The following is a 19402-nucleotide window of genomic DNA, read 5'->3' on the forward strand; positions in this document are numbered from 1 at the left end:
AACTGCCTCCCTATATCTTTCTAAAACCTTCTGGTATAACAACAGCCACTTCAGTCCTAATACTAACACTTCTACTCTCTTTCATACACCTATCCAGCTCATAATCCTCTACTATTTCCAAAATGTCGTTCCACGACAACCTTTCATTCGTCCATCGCATTTTCTCCTTACGTTTCAGATTTACAAACTCATACACACTCTCAGGCACAGTCGCCAACAACTTCCTCACTAACTCTTTACACTCATTTATCCCTTCATCCCCAAACTTTTTCCTGGCTAATGTTTCCAACCTGCACACATACATTGACAACGACTCACCAACATTCATTCTTACCTCATCAAAACCATGTTTTCTCCTATATCTAACACTACTCCTTATCCTCTTCGCCTGTTCCACAATCCTGGCTTTCACACTCTCATAAGGCACATTCCCCACACTCATCACTACCCCATACATATTCAGCAAAAATCCTGTCAAAAAGCTACCCAACTCTCTTGCCCAGACTCTCTTGTTATCCCCATACTTTGCCTCACAATACCTCTCATATTCCTTAAAAAAATCCCCTATGTCCCTACTACCATATTCCTCGTATTGTGCACATCTAGGTATCTCTCTCATATATACAGCCTTTCGTACTTCCCGCTCACTCTCACTTTCACTACTTCCACCATTCTGATCCCTCTTAACCTCGTCCGAATACAGCGAATCAACTTCCATACTAACATCCATGCTCCTCATTACGCTTCTTCTTGCCCTTCTTTTCTACCCACCTGTTTCCACTCACCGCTATCTGAAATCACTCTCAGCCCTTTCCCCAACTGTATTCAGTCCCAGTCTCATCCTGTCCGTCACCCTTCCTAACCTTCTTTCCCTTAGTCGTCGTCTTTTCGTCAGCCCCCTTCTTATTCTTGTCCTCAGGTTTATCCTTATCCTGTCTCTTTCCCTTCTTTCCTTTACCTATCACAAACAAGTCACCTTCGTCACTCGTAGTTTCATCCCCTCGCTCTTCCACTGTCTTTACCACTTCTGGCCTATCACAAGACCTAGTAGGCCTACCCCCTACAGCTCCCTCTCCCATGAACCCCTTCATCATCTCCTGCACTGCATTCATCATCACTAAGAATTTTTCATCCATTTTCTCAACCATTCTCTCTTCCGCTCCTTTCACTTCTTCTTTCATTTCCACTTTTGCACTCTTTAGCATTAATCTCATTTCCTCTAACTCGCTCTTCAGCTCCCACACACTCTACCTCAACCTCTCATTATCCACTTCCAATTGTCCTCTTACTTCCCTCTCCAACCTTAACTCCTCCTTCAGCCTCTCCACCTCACTCAATCCTTCCATCCCAAACTTTCTCACCAATCAAACACTAGCCTAGACCAATTGTCCTGCAGCTGCCACACCAGCAGTCCCTGTTCGGGCGCCAAAAAATAATGTGGCGGGATCACAAAAAACAAGTAACCTCCCCACATAAACTTAACCTGTCTGGCTATCAAACCCACCCTCAATCACACTTTCCACTTAACACTAAAAACACAGCAGGACAATTGCCCTAATACCTACATACAGAACAAAAAACACAAACAGGTACTCACCGCTGGCTTCTGATACCTAGGACTAGGCTGTGCTGTCGTCCACTGGATATAGGCTATAGGCTAGCCAACACACAACCACCGCCGACAACCAAACACAAATCAACCACCCGAGACCCACAACCCCACAAAAACTCAGTAACCCAACAACTAAATGCAGATGAACACCAACCGCCTGAAAAAACACGACAACCACACGACTTACAGCAGTACAACAACCCGCCAAAACCAACCCTGCCCCAACCACCACTCACAGACACCGAAAATGCACCACCAACCTTCTTAACCTCACCACAACCAGACAGACACACGCACAACTACTTCACAACCCCAAAATCTATCAAATAACACCCAAACAACGAAACACCAAAGGAAAACTGCTGCCAAAACCAACACTGACTTGACCAGACGCCTCACTGTTTACAACTCTCGTAACAGACTTCCATTGACTACCTACAGAGTGCCACAACAGACATGCTTCCGACCGCCATCTAACCACTCCCATTCATTCTTCCACCAATCTCTCTCTCTCTCTCTCTCTCACACAACCTTTGGAGATGTTGTCAAATATAAACTAAAATTACTCCTCCATAACGTAAGCGCCCTGAACTTCTTCGTAGAAAAGAAGAAGTTCACGATGGAGACCACTGCTTCGGTGCTAGCAGCACTTCGTCCAGGGGACTGGATGGTGTCCTTGGACTTGCAGGACGCTTACTTCCACGTACCAATCCATCCTTCCTCGAGGAAATATCTCAGATTCATGATGGGGGGAAGAATTTTCCAATTCAGGGCCCTGTGCTTTGGCCTCTCGACGGCCCCCCAAGTCTTCACGGGCATCTTGAGAAATGTAGCGCAATGGCTTCATCTCGAAGGGTATCCCTGTACCTCGACGATTGGCTTATAAGGGCCAATTCCAAAGATCGTTGTCTGAAGGACTTAAAGAAAACCCTGGAATTGACGAGTTCGTTGGGGCTCCTGGTCAATCTCCAGAAGTCAAGCTTAATACCCGATCAAGAGTGTGTTTATCTGGGGATCCAGATGAACTCTCGGAGTTTTCGGGCTTTTCCGTCTCAGGAAAGGATAGCCCGAGGACTCGAAAAAGTAACAACCTTCTTAGGGAAAGAAGTATGCACAGTGAGGGGAGTGGATGAGGTCTGCTGGGGACGCTCTCGCTGGAGCAATTTGTTTCCCCCCTAGGAAGGTTGCACCTGAGACCGCTCCAATTCTTTCTTCGTCAGAATTGGAGTCGTCGTTATCAGGATTTGACGTTCTCCCTGTCTATTTCGCACCAAGTCAAGGAGGAACTAGTATGGTGGGCAGATCCCAACAAGTTTACGCAGGGACTGTCTCTGCAATCCCAGAACCCCAACCTGGTGGTGTTCTCCGATGCGTCGGAAACAGGTTGGGGTGCGACTCTGGGAACCATGGAGGTGTCAGGGACCTGGGTGGGGGACCAGGTATCCTGGCACATCAACAGAAAAGAACTGATGACCGTGTGGTTGGCTCTGAAAGCGTTCGAGTCCAACGTAAGAGAAGCAATAGTGCAGATAAACTCGGACAACACCACGGCTCTGGCATACATCAGGAAACAGGGGGGGACGCATTCCTTCTCCCTGTACGAAACAGCAAGAGACTTTCTTCTGTGGGCCGAAGAAAGGAGGATCAAGCTTCTCACCAGATTCGTACAGGGAGAGAGGAATGTAAGAGCAGATCTCCTCAGCAGGAAAGATCAGGTCCTTCCCACAGAGTGGACTCTGCACCAAGATGTATGCCAGAGCCTTTGGAAGTTGTGGGGCAGGCCGCACTTAGACCTATTTGCCACTTCAAAGAACAAGAGACTGGATCTTTATTGCTCTCCCATCTCGGATCCAGGGGCAATAGGGATAGACGCTCTTCTTCTCGATTGGAAAGGATTGACGTTTACGCGTTTCCCCCCTTCAAGATTCAGGGGATAACTTTTAAAAAGTCAGATTCCACGAGGATGACATTGATCGCTCCCTTTTGGCCAGCCCAAGAATGGTTCACAGAGGTGCTGGAATGGTTAGTGGACCTTCCAAGATCGCTCCCTCTAAGGAGCGATCTACTCAGACAGCCCCACTTCGACAGGTACCACAAAAACCTCCCCGCTCTCAGTCTGACTGGCTTCAGACTGTCCAGAGACTGGTCAGAGCGAAAGGCTTTTCGTCAACAGCTGCTAAGGCAATCACTAGAGCTAGGAGGTCTTCCACCTTACGTGTATACCAGTCGAAGTGGGACGTCTTCAGAAGGTTGTGCAAGAGAAATAACGTTTCCTCTTCCAGTACCTCTGTGACCCAGATTGCGGATTTCTTTCTATTCCTGAGACAAGAATGCGGTCTTGTTGTTTCAACTATTAAAGGATATCGCAGTATGTTGGCGACTGTCTTTAGACACAGAGGCCTCAATTTATCGGAGAATAAGGACCTGCATGACCTTATTAGGTCATTTGAAACAGTGAAGAAGCAGTCTCCTAATACTCCAAACTGGAATTTAGACGTGGTTCTTCAATTCCTTGGATCATCTAGATTTGAACCCCCTAGTTCAGCCTCGTTCAAAGACTGACTAAGAAGGCGCTGTTCCTGATGGCTCTAGCTTCCGCCAAGAGGGTGAGTGAGCCTCAAGCGATTGAAGGAAATGTGGGATTTAAGGAGGATTCTATGGTTTGCTCTTTCCTCCCTGGGTTTCTAGCAAAGAACGAAAACCCATCAAATCCATGGCTCAGGAACTTCGAGATTCGTGGGTTATCTTCGCTTGTAGAAGAACCCGAGAGAACTCTTTGTCCAGTGAGAATGGTAAAATATTACCTTAAAAGAAAGGCCAATCAAGAGGTCCTTTGGTGCTCCGTAAAGGACCCTACTTGACCCCTATCGAAGAACGCTCTGTTCTTCTTCTTAAGAAACCTCATTATAGAAGCACACGGTTCTTGTAAGGAAGACCATTTTAAGCTTCTTAAGGTGAAAGCCCAGAAAGTAAGAGCCATAGCGACTTCTCTTGCTTTCAACAAGAATATGTCCGTGCGGAACCTGATGGAGGCAACTTTCTGGAGATGTCACTCGGTTTTCGCAAACCACTACTTACGTGATGTGAGAATCACTTATGAAAAATGCTTCGCCTTGAGCCCGTACGTATCGGCGGATTCGGTGCTGGGGCAGGGAGCTGGAACTCATCCTTCTTAGTTGTATATATTTTTTCCCTTATGTCTTGTGTTTGTTGTTGATGGTTGTCTTAAAGAGGATGCAGGGAGGCATCTCTTTATGTCGTAATACTAACCTTTAGTAGTTTGGTAAGGTGGTCTGATGAGTGTGGCTCCTTGCGGTAGTAGTGGTTAGGACCTGTTAAGCTAGCGGACGAGTTCCCTTTAACAGGATCCGACTTGGATTCTACCACACAAAGGGATCAGATATCCCAGTGGTAGATCCGAGAGTCTTTCAGCAACAGGTCACATCCTAGCTGTAGCTCTCCAGGCAATGCAGACTCAGAGACAGTATCAATGAAGTCTTCTGCCTGAACAGGTAAGAACCAAGGTTTTTATATCCTACAACACCAGTTGTTTCCATTCTTTCCTTAATTGTTTAGCTGTCTCTTACCCTCCACCAAGGGTGCCAATCAGCTAAGTATATATCTGACAGGAAAGTTCATGTACAAAAATGATATTTTTGTACATGAGCTTTCCTGTCAGATATATACTTAGCTTACGTCTCTGACGTCACGACAGAATTCAAAACTCGCGGCACACGCGACAGGTAGGTCAGGTGATCTACCTTACCCGCCGCTGGGTGCGGTTGTATGAACCAATCCCCCTTTCCAGCCAGATTTTCTCTGTTGCCGGTTTCGACTACACCTGTGGTCGTTACCTCTTTATAGTTTAATTCGTTTCTCGTTGCCTTGGATATCTTTGGACTGACTTTCGGTGAAGTACCTGATCTTGTTGGCTTGGCATACGCGCTTGTGGATTGTTTTTGGATATTGGTTTGGATTTTTCTTTGATTTCAAGATGTCTGATGTAGAGGTTAAGAAATCTTCTATGTTTAGGGTGTGTTCTATGGATGAATGCAAGGTGAGGCTACCGGAAGCAGCGGTAGATCCTCACACAGTATGCTTGAAGTGTAGGGGTAATGAATGTTCTTTTATTAACCCGTGTAATGAATGTGAGAAGTTGGATGAGGGTGAATGGAAGTCTCTGTCTTCCTACTTAAGGAAGTTGGAGAAAGACAGGGTTAGAAAGGCTTCGTCTAGAAGTTCTAGTAAGTCTCGTGTCAGCGAGTTGGAAGTTGATAATCCTGTCATAGCACTAGATCCTTCTCCCGTTTCAGCTCCTGCTCCCTGCATCGAACCTGAAGGTATGCCTTCGGAAGTGGCAACCATGAGAGCCATGATCCTTAGCATGGAGAAGAAAATTCGTTCGTTGCAAGGTAAGAGTGATAGTGCAAGTGAATTGTTCAGTGCCCCCAGTGCAGTGGAGGGTGCGTCTGATCGGCTCCTTAATGCTTCCAGGCCTAGACCTCTTCCAGACTCCCAGTCCCAGTGGAGGAGGAAAGTCAACAGCCGCAGGAAGGTTAGGGAGAACCCCCACCCGGTCAGGCGTCCCTCGGTAGCCAGGCTGCCTTAATTCGCGCCAAGAAGGAGGTTTTGCAATAATGCTTCTCTTCTTCATCGCCTTCTCCTAGAAGAGGATGGAGCGCCTCGGATACCTCTCGACTGTTGAAGAGAGCCTGGAAGGCGCCTTGCAACAATGCTTCTCTTCTTCTTCATCGCCTTCTCCTAGAAGAGGATGGAGCGCCTCGGATACCTCTCGACCATTGAAGAGAGCCTGGAAGGCGCCTTGCGCCCTTCCTTCCAGCCCGGAGTGTTTTCCGGAGGAGCCTGAGGTGGACATCAAGAAGCCCAGGAGGGATCAGGAGTACTCGCCTTAGAGTAGGCTTCGAACCTCGTCCCCTGTGAAGGAGTTTGTAAGATCTCCGGCTCGGATTCTTGCGGGGCTGCAAGCTCAGATTTCGGCTCTTGCTGGCTCCTTGGGGGGAGGCGCTCGTCGTAAGAAGGACGTCTCTCCTCCCTTTAAGAAGTTTAGGCTACCATCTCCTGGTTTGCCTTTTCAGTCGGAGTCTGCTCTCTCTCCTGTACCAGCAGATAGAGTGAGAGTCGTCTTCCAGGCGCCAATCGCCCAGGAAGCTCTCTCCTGGTAACATCATTTCTCCCGTGGAACGGTATCAAGCTCCTAGTAGGCGCTCTTCTAAGGATAAGCGCATGGCTTCTACATCTCGCTCCTTTCCGAAGAGCCTTCAATCTCCGGATAAGAGAGCCTCCCCCTGCATGGACTATTCTCGAGACAGGCTCTCTCCTTTTGTCAGACGCCTAGAACCTGGTAGGCGCTACTCCCCAGGTAGCCGCTCTCCTGCTGACAAACTCTGTGATCAAGATAGGCGCTACTCTCCTGGTAGGCGCTATTCGCCTTTTAGCCGCTCTGTTCCTGTCAGGCGCAAAGAGCCCGAAAGAAGCCTCTCTTTTGGTAAACAAGCTTTTACAGAGACCCACACTTCTCGATCCAGGTATTTGGATCCTGGTAGACGCCTGTCTCCTAGTAGGCGCTCTTCTCCAGGGATTCGCTCTCCTGTTAGTAGGCGCCAAGAGCCTAGCAGGCGCTCCTCTCATTTCAGGCGCAGTTCGCCAGGCAGCCGCTCTCCTCTTGACAGGCGCATAGAGTCTGGTAGGCGCCTTGAGCATAGTAGGCTCTCCTCTCCTAGCAGGCGCTCCCCTTTGGACTCCCGTGTTTCTCTGGACAGACGCCAAGAACACAGAGGACTCCCTCATCGGAGTAGGAAGGACTCCTTCGATAGGAGCTCTCCCGAAGCTTTGGCTTCTCCTGATAGGCGCCAGACGGCTGCCAGACACTCCTCACAGGATAGGTGCACTTCTTTAGAGAAGTCCGCCTCCTCTCGTAAAGAAGTTGAAGGTTCTTCGGTAGATGAGAAGGAACATTCAGACGAGGACGTGTTAAAGGATTCTTCGGTCTCGTCTTACAAGATCCTGACAGACCTCCTTCTTCAGGAGTTTGGAGAAGAGCTTACTCCGGTCGCTCCTCCTTCTCCTCTCTCCTTATTCTCAACATCAAAGAAGACGAAGGTTTCCTCCTGTGTGAGAATGAAACCAACTATCTCAATGAAAAAGGCTTTGAGAGGTTTTGTTGATTGGCTTCTTTCTAAGGAGGAGAAAGGGAAGACTGTTTTTTCTTTCCCTCCTTCCAAGCTTACAGGAAAACTTGGTTTCTGGTATGAGTCTGGAGAACCCCTAGGCCTGGGTCTTCCCTCATCTGCAGACGCGGACTTCTCTTCACTGGTGGATTCCTCCCGACGCTCGGCCCTCTTGTCTGCTAAGACTATCTGGGCGATGAACGAGCTCGACCACCTGTTGAAGGGAATGTTCGGAGTCTTGGAAGTCTTCAACTTCCTTGACTGGTCTTTAGGGGTTTTAGCAAGAAGAACTCAAAACCCGGATTCCATTTCGCCCGAGGATCTCAACAGTGTCCTTACTTGCATGGACAAGGCAGTGAGAGATGGGTCTAGCGAAGTAGCCTCCCTTTTTGGAGCAGGGGTTATTAAGAAAAGATCGGTCTTCTGCTCTTTTCTGACTAAGTCAGTCTTTCATGCTCAGAGAGCCTCGCTTCTGTATTCGCAGCTTTTGCCTCTTCTCTTTCCAAAGAAGATAATTCAGGACATCTCTGGAGCTATCTCTGCTAAGGCTACGCAGGATATGCTTGCCCAGTCTGCCCGGAAACCTAGACCGACCTTCCAGACCAAGACTAGGAAGGAGACTCCAGCTAGACAGGAGCCCTTTCGAGGGGCCCCTCCTTCTAGAACCTCTACCTCAAGAGGTACAAGATCTTTCAAGAGAGGAAGATCCTTCTCACGCTCTACCAGAGCGAAAAAGTAGGAAAAAAGTCCTCCAGACATCAGTAGGTGCCAGGTTACTAAGATTCGCAGAAGTCTGGGCACAGAGAGGAGCAGACAACTGGTCCCTCTCGATTATCTGAAAAGGATATCTGATTCCCTTCTCAGCAAGACCACCTTTGACGACGACTCCGAGGGAGTTGGTGGCGAAGTACAGGGATCCCATCATGAACCAAGCTCTTACTCTGGCAGTAGAACAAATGCTGGAGAAAGAGGCGATAGAGCTAGTGAGCGACCCATGCTCAGCGGGCTTTTACAACCGCCTTTTCCTAGTTCCAAAAGCCTCAGGAGGATGGAGACCGGTTCTGGATGTAAACGCCCTGAATTTCTTTGTAGAAAAGAGGAAGTTCGCCATGGAAACGACATCCTCAGTGTTGGCGGCTCTTCGTCCAGGGGATTGGATGGTGTCCCTAGATCTTCAGGACGCTTACTTCCATGTGCCGGTCCATCCTTCTTCAAGGAAATACCTCAGGTTCATGATGGGAGGAAGGATATTCCAATTCAGGGCCTTGTGCTTCGGCCTATCAACAGCCCCTCAGGTTTTCACAGGACTAATGAAAAATGTAGCAAGATGGCTACATTTGGAGGGAGTGAGGGTGTCCCTTTACTTGGACGACTGGCTTATCAGAGCCAAGTCACAGAAAAGATGTTTGGAGGACCTACAAAAGACCCTTTTCATGGCAAGTTCTCTGGGACTTTTGGTGAACTTCCAAAAGTCTCAGTTAATCCCCAGTCAAGATCGTATCTATCTGGGGATTCGGATGGTTTCTCTGGATTTTCGGGCTTTTCCATCACCAGAAAGGATAGCCCGATGTTCAGAGAAAGTCACAGCCTTTCTAGAGAAAGACGTATGCACAGCGAGGGAGTGGATGAGTTTGCTGGGGACACTCTCCTCGTTGGAGCAATTCCTTTCTCTAGGAAGGTTGCACCTCAGACCTCTCCAGTTCTTTCTACATCGGAACTGGCGTTGTCTTTCTCAAAACCTAGAGTTCTCCTTCAAGATTTCAAGAGAAATCAAGAAGGACCTCTCTTGGTGGGCGAACCCTCTCAGGTTTGCAGAAGGGATGTCCCTTCACATACCGAACCCCAACCGAGTGTTGTTTTCCGACGCGTCGGAAACAGGTTGGGGAGCGACGCTCGGCTCAAGAGAAGTGTCAGGCACCTGGAAGGAGGAACAGGTGACCTGGCACATCAACAAGAAAGAGCTGATGGCTGTTTGGCTAGCTTTGAAAGCATTCGAGCCCTACGTCCTAGCTTCGACAGTTCAGATAAACTCGGACAACACCACGGCCCTGGCATACATCAGGAAGCAGGGGGGAACTCACTCCTTCTCCCTGTACGAGACAGCAAAAGACATTCTGCTGTGGGCGGAGGAAGGGAAGATCAGTCTCCTTACCAGGTTCGTACAGGGAGAAAAGAACGTCAGAGCAGACCTCCTGAGCAGGAAAGATCAAGTCCTGCCGGCGGAGTGGACGCTTCACGAGGATGTTTGCCAGGACCTGTGGAGATTATGGGGCAGGCCTCACATAGACCTCTTCGCCACAGCCAAGAATGCGCGGATAGACAACTACTGCTCTCCTATATCAGACCCGAGGGCAGTGTCAATACTAGATGCCTTTCTCCTAGGTTGGAAAGGCCTAGACACGTATGCTTTTCCTCCCTTCAAGATACTGGGAGAAACTCTCAAGAAGTTTGCAGCATCGGAAGCAGCAAGGATGACGTTGATAGCTCCTTTCTGGCCCGCACAAGTTTGGTTCACAGAGGTACTGGAATGGTTAGTAGACATTCCAAGATCCCTGCCACAGAGGATCGATCTGCTCAGATAACCCCACTTCGACAGGTATCACAGAAACCTCCCCGCTCTCGGTCTGACTGGCTTCAGACTGTCAAAAGTTTGGTCAGAGCGAGAGGGTTCAACGGCTATCGCAGCAGCAAGAAGGCCCTCTACCCTTAGAGTCTACCAATCGAAGTGGGACGTCTTTCGGCGGTGGTGTAGGAACCATCACCTTTCCTCTTCCAGTACCTCTGTAACCCAAATAGCAGACTTCTTACTTTTCCTTAGGGAAAAAGGTGGACTGGCGGTATCAACCATTAAAGGATATCGTAGCATGCTGGCTGCTGTGTTTAGGCACAGAGACCTAAACATTTCAGAGAACAAAGACCTTCATGATCTAATAAGATCCTTTGAAACATCCAAGAAGGTTTCGTCAGAGATTCCGAGTTGGAATCTGGATGTAGTGCTGCGTTTCCTTAGGTCCCCTAAGTTCGAACCGCCTCAGTCTGCCTCTTTTAGAGACCTCATGAGAAAGACACTTTTTCTCATGGCCTTGGCTTCCGCCAAAAGGATTAGTGAGCTCCATGCCCTAGAAGGGATAGTGGGGTTCAAAGGAGATGCAGCGATCTGTGCCTTCCTGCCTTCGTTCTTGGCCAAGAACGAGAACCCCTCAAATCCTTGGCCTAGGAGTTTTGAAATCCAAGGTTTATCTGCCCTAGTAGGGGAGGAAGCAGAGAGGTCGCTTTGCCCATTACGAAGTCTAAAGTTTTATCTTTAGAGGTAGAAGAAACTTAAGGGCAATGATGGTAGCCTTTGGTGCTCTGTAAGAGATCCAAGGAGGACTTTATCTAAGAATGCGCTTTCTTTCTTCATCAGAAGCTTGGTGAAAGAAGCTCATGTGACATGTGATGAAAGTCAATTCAAGCTCCTGAAGGTCAAAGCTCATGAGGTACGAGCTATTGCCACTTCTTTGACTTTCAATAAAAACATGTCTTTAATTAATATTATGAAAGCAACATTCTGGCATTGCAACTCAGTCTTCGCGAACCACTATCTGAGAGACGTCAAAATCACGTATGAAAAGTGCTTTGCGTTAGGCCCATATGTATCGGCGGATTCAGTGCTGAGGCAGGCAGCTGAGACATATCCTTTGTAGTGTATTTTTCCCCCTTGTTTAGTTTTGTAAGTTTTTTGGTTGTTTGAAAGAGCATGCGGGTAGGCATCTCTTTCTTGTCATATGTCTAACAAAGATTAGATTGGTTAGGTGATCAGTTTATGTTTGAGCTCCTTGCAATGATAGTGGTTAGGTTCTGTCATTTAAGAGGGCGAATCCCCTTTGACAAGATCCTGCTTGGATTCTATCAAGTAAGCGGATACCAAATCCCTTTGATAGACCCAAAGAGTCTGTCAGCTGTAGGTCACGCCCTCGCTGAAGCTCTTCAGGCAACGCAGACTAATAGACAGTAACTATGAAGTCTTCTGCCTAAACAGGTAAGAACCAAGGTTTTATTTTACATCCTACAACAGGTGTTGTTTCCCCTTTTTTCCATGTTAGTATTGCTGTCTCTTTCCCTCCACCAAGGGTGTCAAACAGCTAAGTATATATCTGACAGGAAAGTTCATGTACAAAAATGTTATTGTTAGTATACAATAAGGTTTTGTACATACTTACCTGGCAGATATATACGATTGATGGCCCGCCCAGCCTCCCCTCAGGAGACAGGTGGAAGAGAAAATCTGGCTGGAAAGGGGGATTGGTTCATACAACCGCCACCCAGCGGCGGGTAAGGTAGATCACCTGACCTACCTGTCGCATGTGCCGCGAGTTTTGAATTCTGTCGTGACGTCAGAGACATAAGCTAAGTATATATCTGCCTGGTAAGTATGTACAAAACCTTATTGTATACTAACAATAACATTGTTAAACTACAATAAAGTTTTGTACATACTTACCTGCGATACATACGATCCTAAATGGCCCGCCCAGCCTCCCCTCAGGAGACAGGTGGAAGAGAAAATCTGACAGGAAAGGGGGATTGGTTCGTACACCCGCCACCCAGCGGCGGTTAAGGTAGACCACCTGACCTACCTGTCGCGTGTGCTGCGAGATTTGAAATTCTGTCGGGAACGTCGGAGACTATAGCCAAGTATATATCTGCCAGGTAAGTATGTACAAAACTTTATTGTAGTTTAACAATATCATGTTATTAAAAATTCCTATCTATCAAACATCTATAAAGAAAAATAATCAAGAGAAAGAATGTATAAAAGTTTTCTACCTTCTGTGAGAGAGAAAAAAATTTGTTCGTACACTTACAGAGAGAATTAGTATTTAGTATAATTGTTCAGTCGACTTACTGATTTCTGTTGAGGTACGGTTTTAATTGTTTCTCTGGAATTGTTTCACTTAAGTTTTCACACACACAGGATACAACTTCTGTTTGTAAATCCTGACGTATGTTGTTCTCTTTTTTTTGTCAGTTGTCAAATTCTTCTTAGAGTTCACCAGAAATGTTGATTTTTAATGGGAATGTTTTGTCGTATATATGAAATGCTCTCCTCTGTTTTTAACAGATTATTTTTTTAAATCTCTTTGGGTGTTTGTTGGTAGCCACCAACACACGGCTTGGTAACGGCTGCTGCACTATACTGCTTGTCGTTTCACATGTGTTGTTATGCTTCTTTAGCTGAATACACTTTGGTGTTTTGCTGGTTCACGTTGACAGATATGCTTGCTTCATTCAATCATTTTCAGTTAGGGAATAATTCTTAGAAGTTTTGGGTTTTCTAAGAGGTTTTGCTTCATCCGTTGACATTTATAGCAGGAATGTTTTCGTCATTGTTATGATTCACTTCGCTGTTTGATACGAAATTCGTGAGTCGATTCGTATTGCTGGAGGTGTGGAATGTGTACTTCACAATGCACTTTTTAAGTCTTCCCTCGGGTTCCATGTAGCTGGCACCAATATGTAAAGAGCTTCTTTATCGATTTGATGTATTTTATTTATTTATTGTTCCCATTATCTATGTAAAGAAGTTGATTATTGCTATCTTTGTAATGTTTGTTTCTCCTTCTTATTTGAATTAGTTTTATACTTTCTTGTAGTTGCTTATAGTTTCTTGCTTCGTTTGTTGGTAGTTGTTAGAGTCTCAGGAGGCTTAGGAAGACAGTGCAGTGTTCTTACTTCATTAACACACTAATAAAATATACATAAAAAATATACAAGTTATGTATATGACTATGAATCGAAGTGTGAGCCTCTCTTGAATCTTCTAACCCACAACTGTGAGGTTCTGGACCTCACACCACCGCGGCTCCCGGCTGTTTTCTATCTGCCCTCTGCTTCTCTTGCCTTTTCGAAGGTTCTTCAAAGGAGATTGTCCCACCTACCATAGGCAGAGGGTTTGCTACTGTCCCACCTGGTAGTGTGGACCTTATAGGTTGAAGATTATCTATCGATGTCCCCCTTGGGTTTGATTGATTGACTTTATTCCTCCCCTTGTTGGTGGAACTAATGACGTCTGCGGAACTGTTGATTTTCCGGTGAAAGATCAAAAGCCAGGTCACAGATGAGAATTTTAATAGGAGCGCTTAGATTAGAATTTTGCATGTGTTATAGCAATTTTTCAAGACTCTTCCTGTGACTATTCTCTCTCTCTCTCTCTCTCTCTCTCTCTCTCTTATTTGTTCTCTCTGTCTTTCTCTGTCTATCTTTGTCAATTAATGGGTTTCTCATTTCTTTTTCTCTTTTATATTTACACTATTCCTAACTGATTTTCTCCTGGCTATTAGTACAATTGAGCGAGGTCAGGCTTCTGATGGCTACGTATATTTATGAAATAAAAACACAAAGAATATGCATCTTTTCTGTGAATATTTTAAAAGGTTATACATACTGTATCCAGTAATATTGTATGTATTCTCATATTGTATCATAAAATCTAACAAAGTGGTCAATGTTTTGTTTTGGAAATCAGCTGATGGCAAATACAAGTTTATATCTCGGTACTTAACTCAATTCGGAGTGAATTGCCTTGCTTCTAGTTTAGTTACCATAAAATATCTAAATACTTTACTTATGTATTATACGACTTGTTTTCAAGTTGAAATATGAATTTAATACATCTCGTGAACTGAATTATGTTTTTTGTTAATGGATTGCATTGTGGGCATTTTTATTGTGTAAAATAAATTATGAGATTCCGTTTGCTATTTTCACTTGATTCCATCGTAGTACAAGCTTACCGTTGTTATTTATCTTTTGTTGGCGTGAAAACAACAGTAAAATGTATTCTTTCAAGACCTGAAGTTTTGATTCAAATTATTCTCTCTCAGTTTTATCTACGGTTGTGTTTGATGGCATAAGTTTACAGTTTTATCCTTGTTGTCAATGCATGATAATAGTCATTAGCAGCTTAAAAAATGTTCTCAGCTTCAGCTACAACTTTGTTTAGATTTAACTGTATATTTCCTTGCTGATCCTTGGTCTATAGTGAACAAAGTTATTACATTAAAATATATCAGTCTCATTCTACATAACATCGTTTATACCGTAGGTAATTGTTTACTATTGTACAATGGTTGAAATACAAGCCAAATGAATGTTGTTATCTAGTTCGGTTGTACTTAGCAAAATGTTGTTTCTCATTCGGTTGTTCATGGCTTTACACATTTACGCAATGAGTATAACGGTAAAACATCTCTTTTGCTGTTTATTAACTTATTTAACTATTAGATGAGATAAAGTTAGGTTATTGTAAAATGGTCTCTCTCATTCCCTGATTGTAGGTACACTGCTGCCTTGCACCTATTACGAGGGAAATTTAAAGATATTTTCAAAATATTGTTATATGAGTATTATTTGCTAACCCCATTGTAAAATCAGATTATTGTAAGAGGAATTATCATAACTTGAACACTACCGTGGCTTGCATCAATAAAGAAAGGGGCACAATCTCCCCGACCTGTGCTATCTGAAGCCAGATATGTCTGATAGATGAGAATTGTCATGGCAGATCAGTTGAGTAGTTGGAACCAATTACTGCTTTCCGAAGAGGTAATGTGCATTGAGATGTACTGGAGACAACAGTGGCAAGTGTAGGTTGGCAAGAAGGCATCATGTCCTAGGCCTACTTGCATTATTATTTTGATTTCTCAAAGTCAGTGCATGGCTGTGAGTGCATGCATGGAAGGAATCCATATATGACAGACTATGGTTTGTATTAGTTTTAAAAGTTGCGATTTTTCTCATTTTTAGGTGAAAAGGCTGTAAATGAGTTGATGGAACTTGTTGACTCACACATTCCTACACCTGAACGAGAACTGGATAAGCCTTTCTGTATGGCTGTTGAGGGTGTATATTCCATAGCAGGTAAGTTTTTGAGCTTGTAAAGCTTTATTGGGGTTTCAACACCATTAGCTTTCTCCCTTCCTATGGAAAGACTTGTTATTTGTAATATGGACTTTTTTTTTTTTTTTTTTGCACCAGTAATATATGTTTTTATCCTTGTTAGGCAGTTCAGGTAAAAGATATTGTCTTCTTTCCCACTGTTATCCCTATTAACCCTTTACTGCCGACTGGACGTATTTTACATTGACATTTTTTGTCTCTTGTGTGCCGACTGGACGTATTTTACATCAACATTTTTTGTCTCTCGTGTGCCGACTGGACGTATTTTACGTCGACTTACAAAAGTTTTTTTAAATTAAAATTCGCGGAAAAACTTATATAGGCCTACCAGCCTAAAACTTTTGAATCACGCGCCTTGGGGGATGCTGGGAGTTCACGGATCAAGGTGTTGTTTTGTTTACAATCGTTACGCAGGCGCGCAAGCGCGAATTTCTTTCTTGCCGCACTAAAAAGTATCTGTGACACATCTCGTAAATTATTTCGTCACTTTGACATAATTTTTGTACCATTGTAAATTAGCCGTTACATGAAGTATTATATATGAAAATGTGCGCATTTTTATGTAGAATACAACAACAAAATACTCATGATTGTAGCTTTTATCAGTTTTGAGATATTTTCATATAAATAACGATAATTGCCAAAATTTCAACCTTCGGTCAACTTTGACTCTACCGAAATGGTCGAAAAACACAATTGTAAGCTAAAACTCTTATATTTTAGTAATATTCAATCATTTACCTTAATTTTGCAACTAATTGAAAGTCTCTAGCACAATATTTCGATTTATGGTGAATTTATGAAAAAACTTTTTCCTTACGTCCGCGCGGTAACTCTTCCGAAAAAAATCATACATGCGATTGTGGTAATGTTTGCACCATTTTAAAATTAGCCGTTATATAAAGTTTTATATATGGAAATGTGCACAATTTCATGCACAATACAACTAAAAACAACCCATGGTTGTAGCTTTTATCAGTTTTGAGAGATTTTCATATAAATAATGATAATTGCTAAAATTTCAACCTTTGGTCAACTTTGACTCTACCGAAATGGTCGAAAACCGCAATTGTAAGCTAAAACGCTTATATTCTAGTAATATTCAAGCATTTTCCTTCATTTTGCAACAAATTAGAAGTCTCTAGCACAATATTTCTATTTATGGTGAATTTATGAAAAAAATAACATTTTCTTTACGTCCGCGCGGTAACTCTTCCGAAAAAATCATACGTGCAATTGTGGTAATGTTTGCACCATTTTAAATTAGCCGTTACATAAAGTTTTATATATGAAAATGTGCGCAATTTTATGTAGAATACAATTAAAAATAATTGAAGATTGTAGCTTTTCTCATTTTCGAAATATTTGCATATAAATCACGATAAATAGAAAAAAAACCACGTTCGGTCAACTTTGACTCTACCGAAATGGTCGAAAAACGCAATTGTAAGCTAAAACTCTTACAGTCTAGTAATATTCAGTCATTTATCTTCATCTTGAAACAAATTCGAAGTCTCTAGCAAAATATTTAGATTTATGGTGAATTTAAAAAAAATCTTTCCTTCCCTCCGCGGGCGGATTCTCCGCCACAAATCTCCGAAATGCGTACGTCCCATTCTCGGAATATTTGCGCCATTTCATATTATGTATTTCATAGAGTTTTATATATGAAAATGTGCGCAATTTTATGTAGAATAAAATGAAAAATATTTGAAGGTTGTAGCTTTTCTTATTTCCGAAATAATTGCATATAAAAAATATATATATAAAAAAATTCGACATTCGGTCAACTTTAACTCTTCAGATATGGTCGAAAACTGCAATTGTAAGCTAATACTCCTACAGTATAGTAATATTCAATCATTTGTCTTCATTTTGAAAGAAATTGGAAGTCTCTAGGACAATATTTAGATTTATGGTGAATTTTTGAAAAAAATATTTGTTTACGTCCGCGCGTTACGAATTCATGCATTATTTTGTGATAATATTTTCTCTGTGTCGCTTTTATCGTTTTACAATGTGTTATATACCAAAATGATTGCAATTTAGTGTACATTACAACTAAAAAAAAGTAACTTGTTACCTTTAACCGTTTTGCGCACACCGCGATTTGAATACAATTATATATGAAATTTTTTTTTTTGCGTTATCATATATCGCATTATTTATATATGATAATGATAATTTTTTTCATTTCTGATGGTTGCATACTAAACTTCAGCCAATGACAAAAAAAAGGAGCCAAAAATGAACTCTTAATCTTGAAAACTAAGTGCGCTGTGATTTTTTGAAAAAAATATTTTTTCCGCTTCCGCGCTCACTCTGAAACACCTCCGGCACTCGGGAGACAATTTTTTTTTTACCGCTTCGGCATTTAAGGGTTAATTAAGGGGTCAGTTGCCTGATGCACCTTCTCCAGTGCCTTCTTTTTAAGGTATCATCCTCCACCAAACTCTTCTCTCTATCTTATCTTGCCATCTAATTCTCTGCCTCCCTCTTGATCCTCTTCCTTTATCAGGTTCCTTCCAAGCCCTCTTCACTCCCTCCTCGTCATTCATCCTCAACACTTGCCCATACATTCTCAATCATGACTCTTACCACCTCTGTAATCTTTACTAACCCTGCCCTTCTTTTCATTATTTTCCAGTCTCTAAGCAGCAATATTCCCATAATGCACCTCAGCATTCTCATTTCTGTTCTCTCAAGCTTTACTTCATATTTTCTTCTTAGAGCCCATGTTTCTGTGCCATACATAAACACTGGTCTTATCACTTTGTTTTATATCTTGACTGCTAGCTTAATTGGCATTTTCTCATCACATACCACTCCATCTACCTCTCTCCACTTCCCTCATGCAGCTTTTATCCTACTGTCAACTTCAGCCTCACATCCTCCCTCTTTGCTTAAAGTAGATCCTAAGTATTTAAATTTTTCTTCCTGCTTTATAATTGAGCCTCTTCTTTCTTGTATTAGTATTCTGTCTCTATCTTCCCTACTCCTCAGCAAAACCTCTGTTTTATTTTCATTCACCTTTAAGCCACCCCCTTCTAAAGATTCCTGCCACTCCAACCCTTCTCTGTAGGTCCTCCCCATGTTTAGCAGTAATCAGTAATCACCAGATCATCGGCGTACAATTCCCACACGCTCTTCATTCCTGATTGCTTCACTCACCACATCCATGACCAGCACAAACAAAAATGGGCTTAATGCTGACCCAAGGTGTAATCCAACACTAACTTGTAAGTTTTCTGTTTCCCCAACTGCTGTTATCACTTTGATGTGCATTCTTTTATATATCATCTAGACCACCCTGACTAACTTTTTTGGGACATTCCTTTTCCTTGAACACCAAAACATCACTTCTCTTGGGATTCTATCGTATGCTTTCTCTATGTCTATGAATGCACAATAGAGCTCCTGCTTTCCCTCTAGCCTCTTTTTCTGTAGCTGTCTTACTGTGAAGATGGCATCCACCGTCCCTCTTCCTCTCATGAATCCATACCGCTGTTTCCCAATCTTTACAATCTCTCTTAATCTCTCATCCAGTACTCTCTCTAAAATTTTCAATCCATGCTCTGTTTGTTGAATTCCCCTGTAGTAGTTACCACAGTCCATGACATCTCCCTTCTGCTTATATATAGTATATACCATTAGACTCTCC

The 19402-nt window shown here is 43.4% G+C and overlaps 1 protein-coding gene across 1 annotated transcript in view; it reads left to right on the forward strand.

Annotated features, from left to right (window-relative positions):
- The window catches only part of LOC135221155 (elongation factor Tu, mitochondrial-like), a gene marked incomplete in the record, with an annotated part of 114001 nt that overhangs the window by 44619 nt on the left and 49980 nt on the right, over nucleotides 1-19402 (forward strand). The window contains 1 exon segment of the mRNA XM_064258979.1: nucleotides 15589-15702. Within this exon segment, the coding sequence (XP_064115049.1) occupies nucleotides 15589-15702 (114 nt within the window).

This window comes from Macrobrachium nipponense, chromosome 2 (genome assembly GCF_015104395.2).
Source record: "Macrobrachium nipponense isolate FS-2020 chromosome 2, ASM1510439v2, whole genome shotgun sequence".
NCBI lineage: Eukaryota > Metazoa > Arthropoda > Malacostraca > Decapoda > Palaemonidae > Macrobrachium > Macrobrachium nipponense.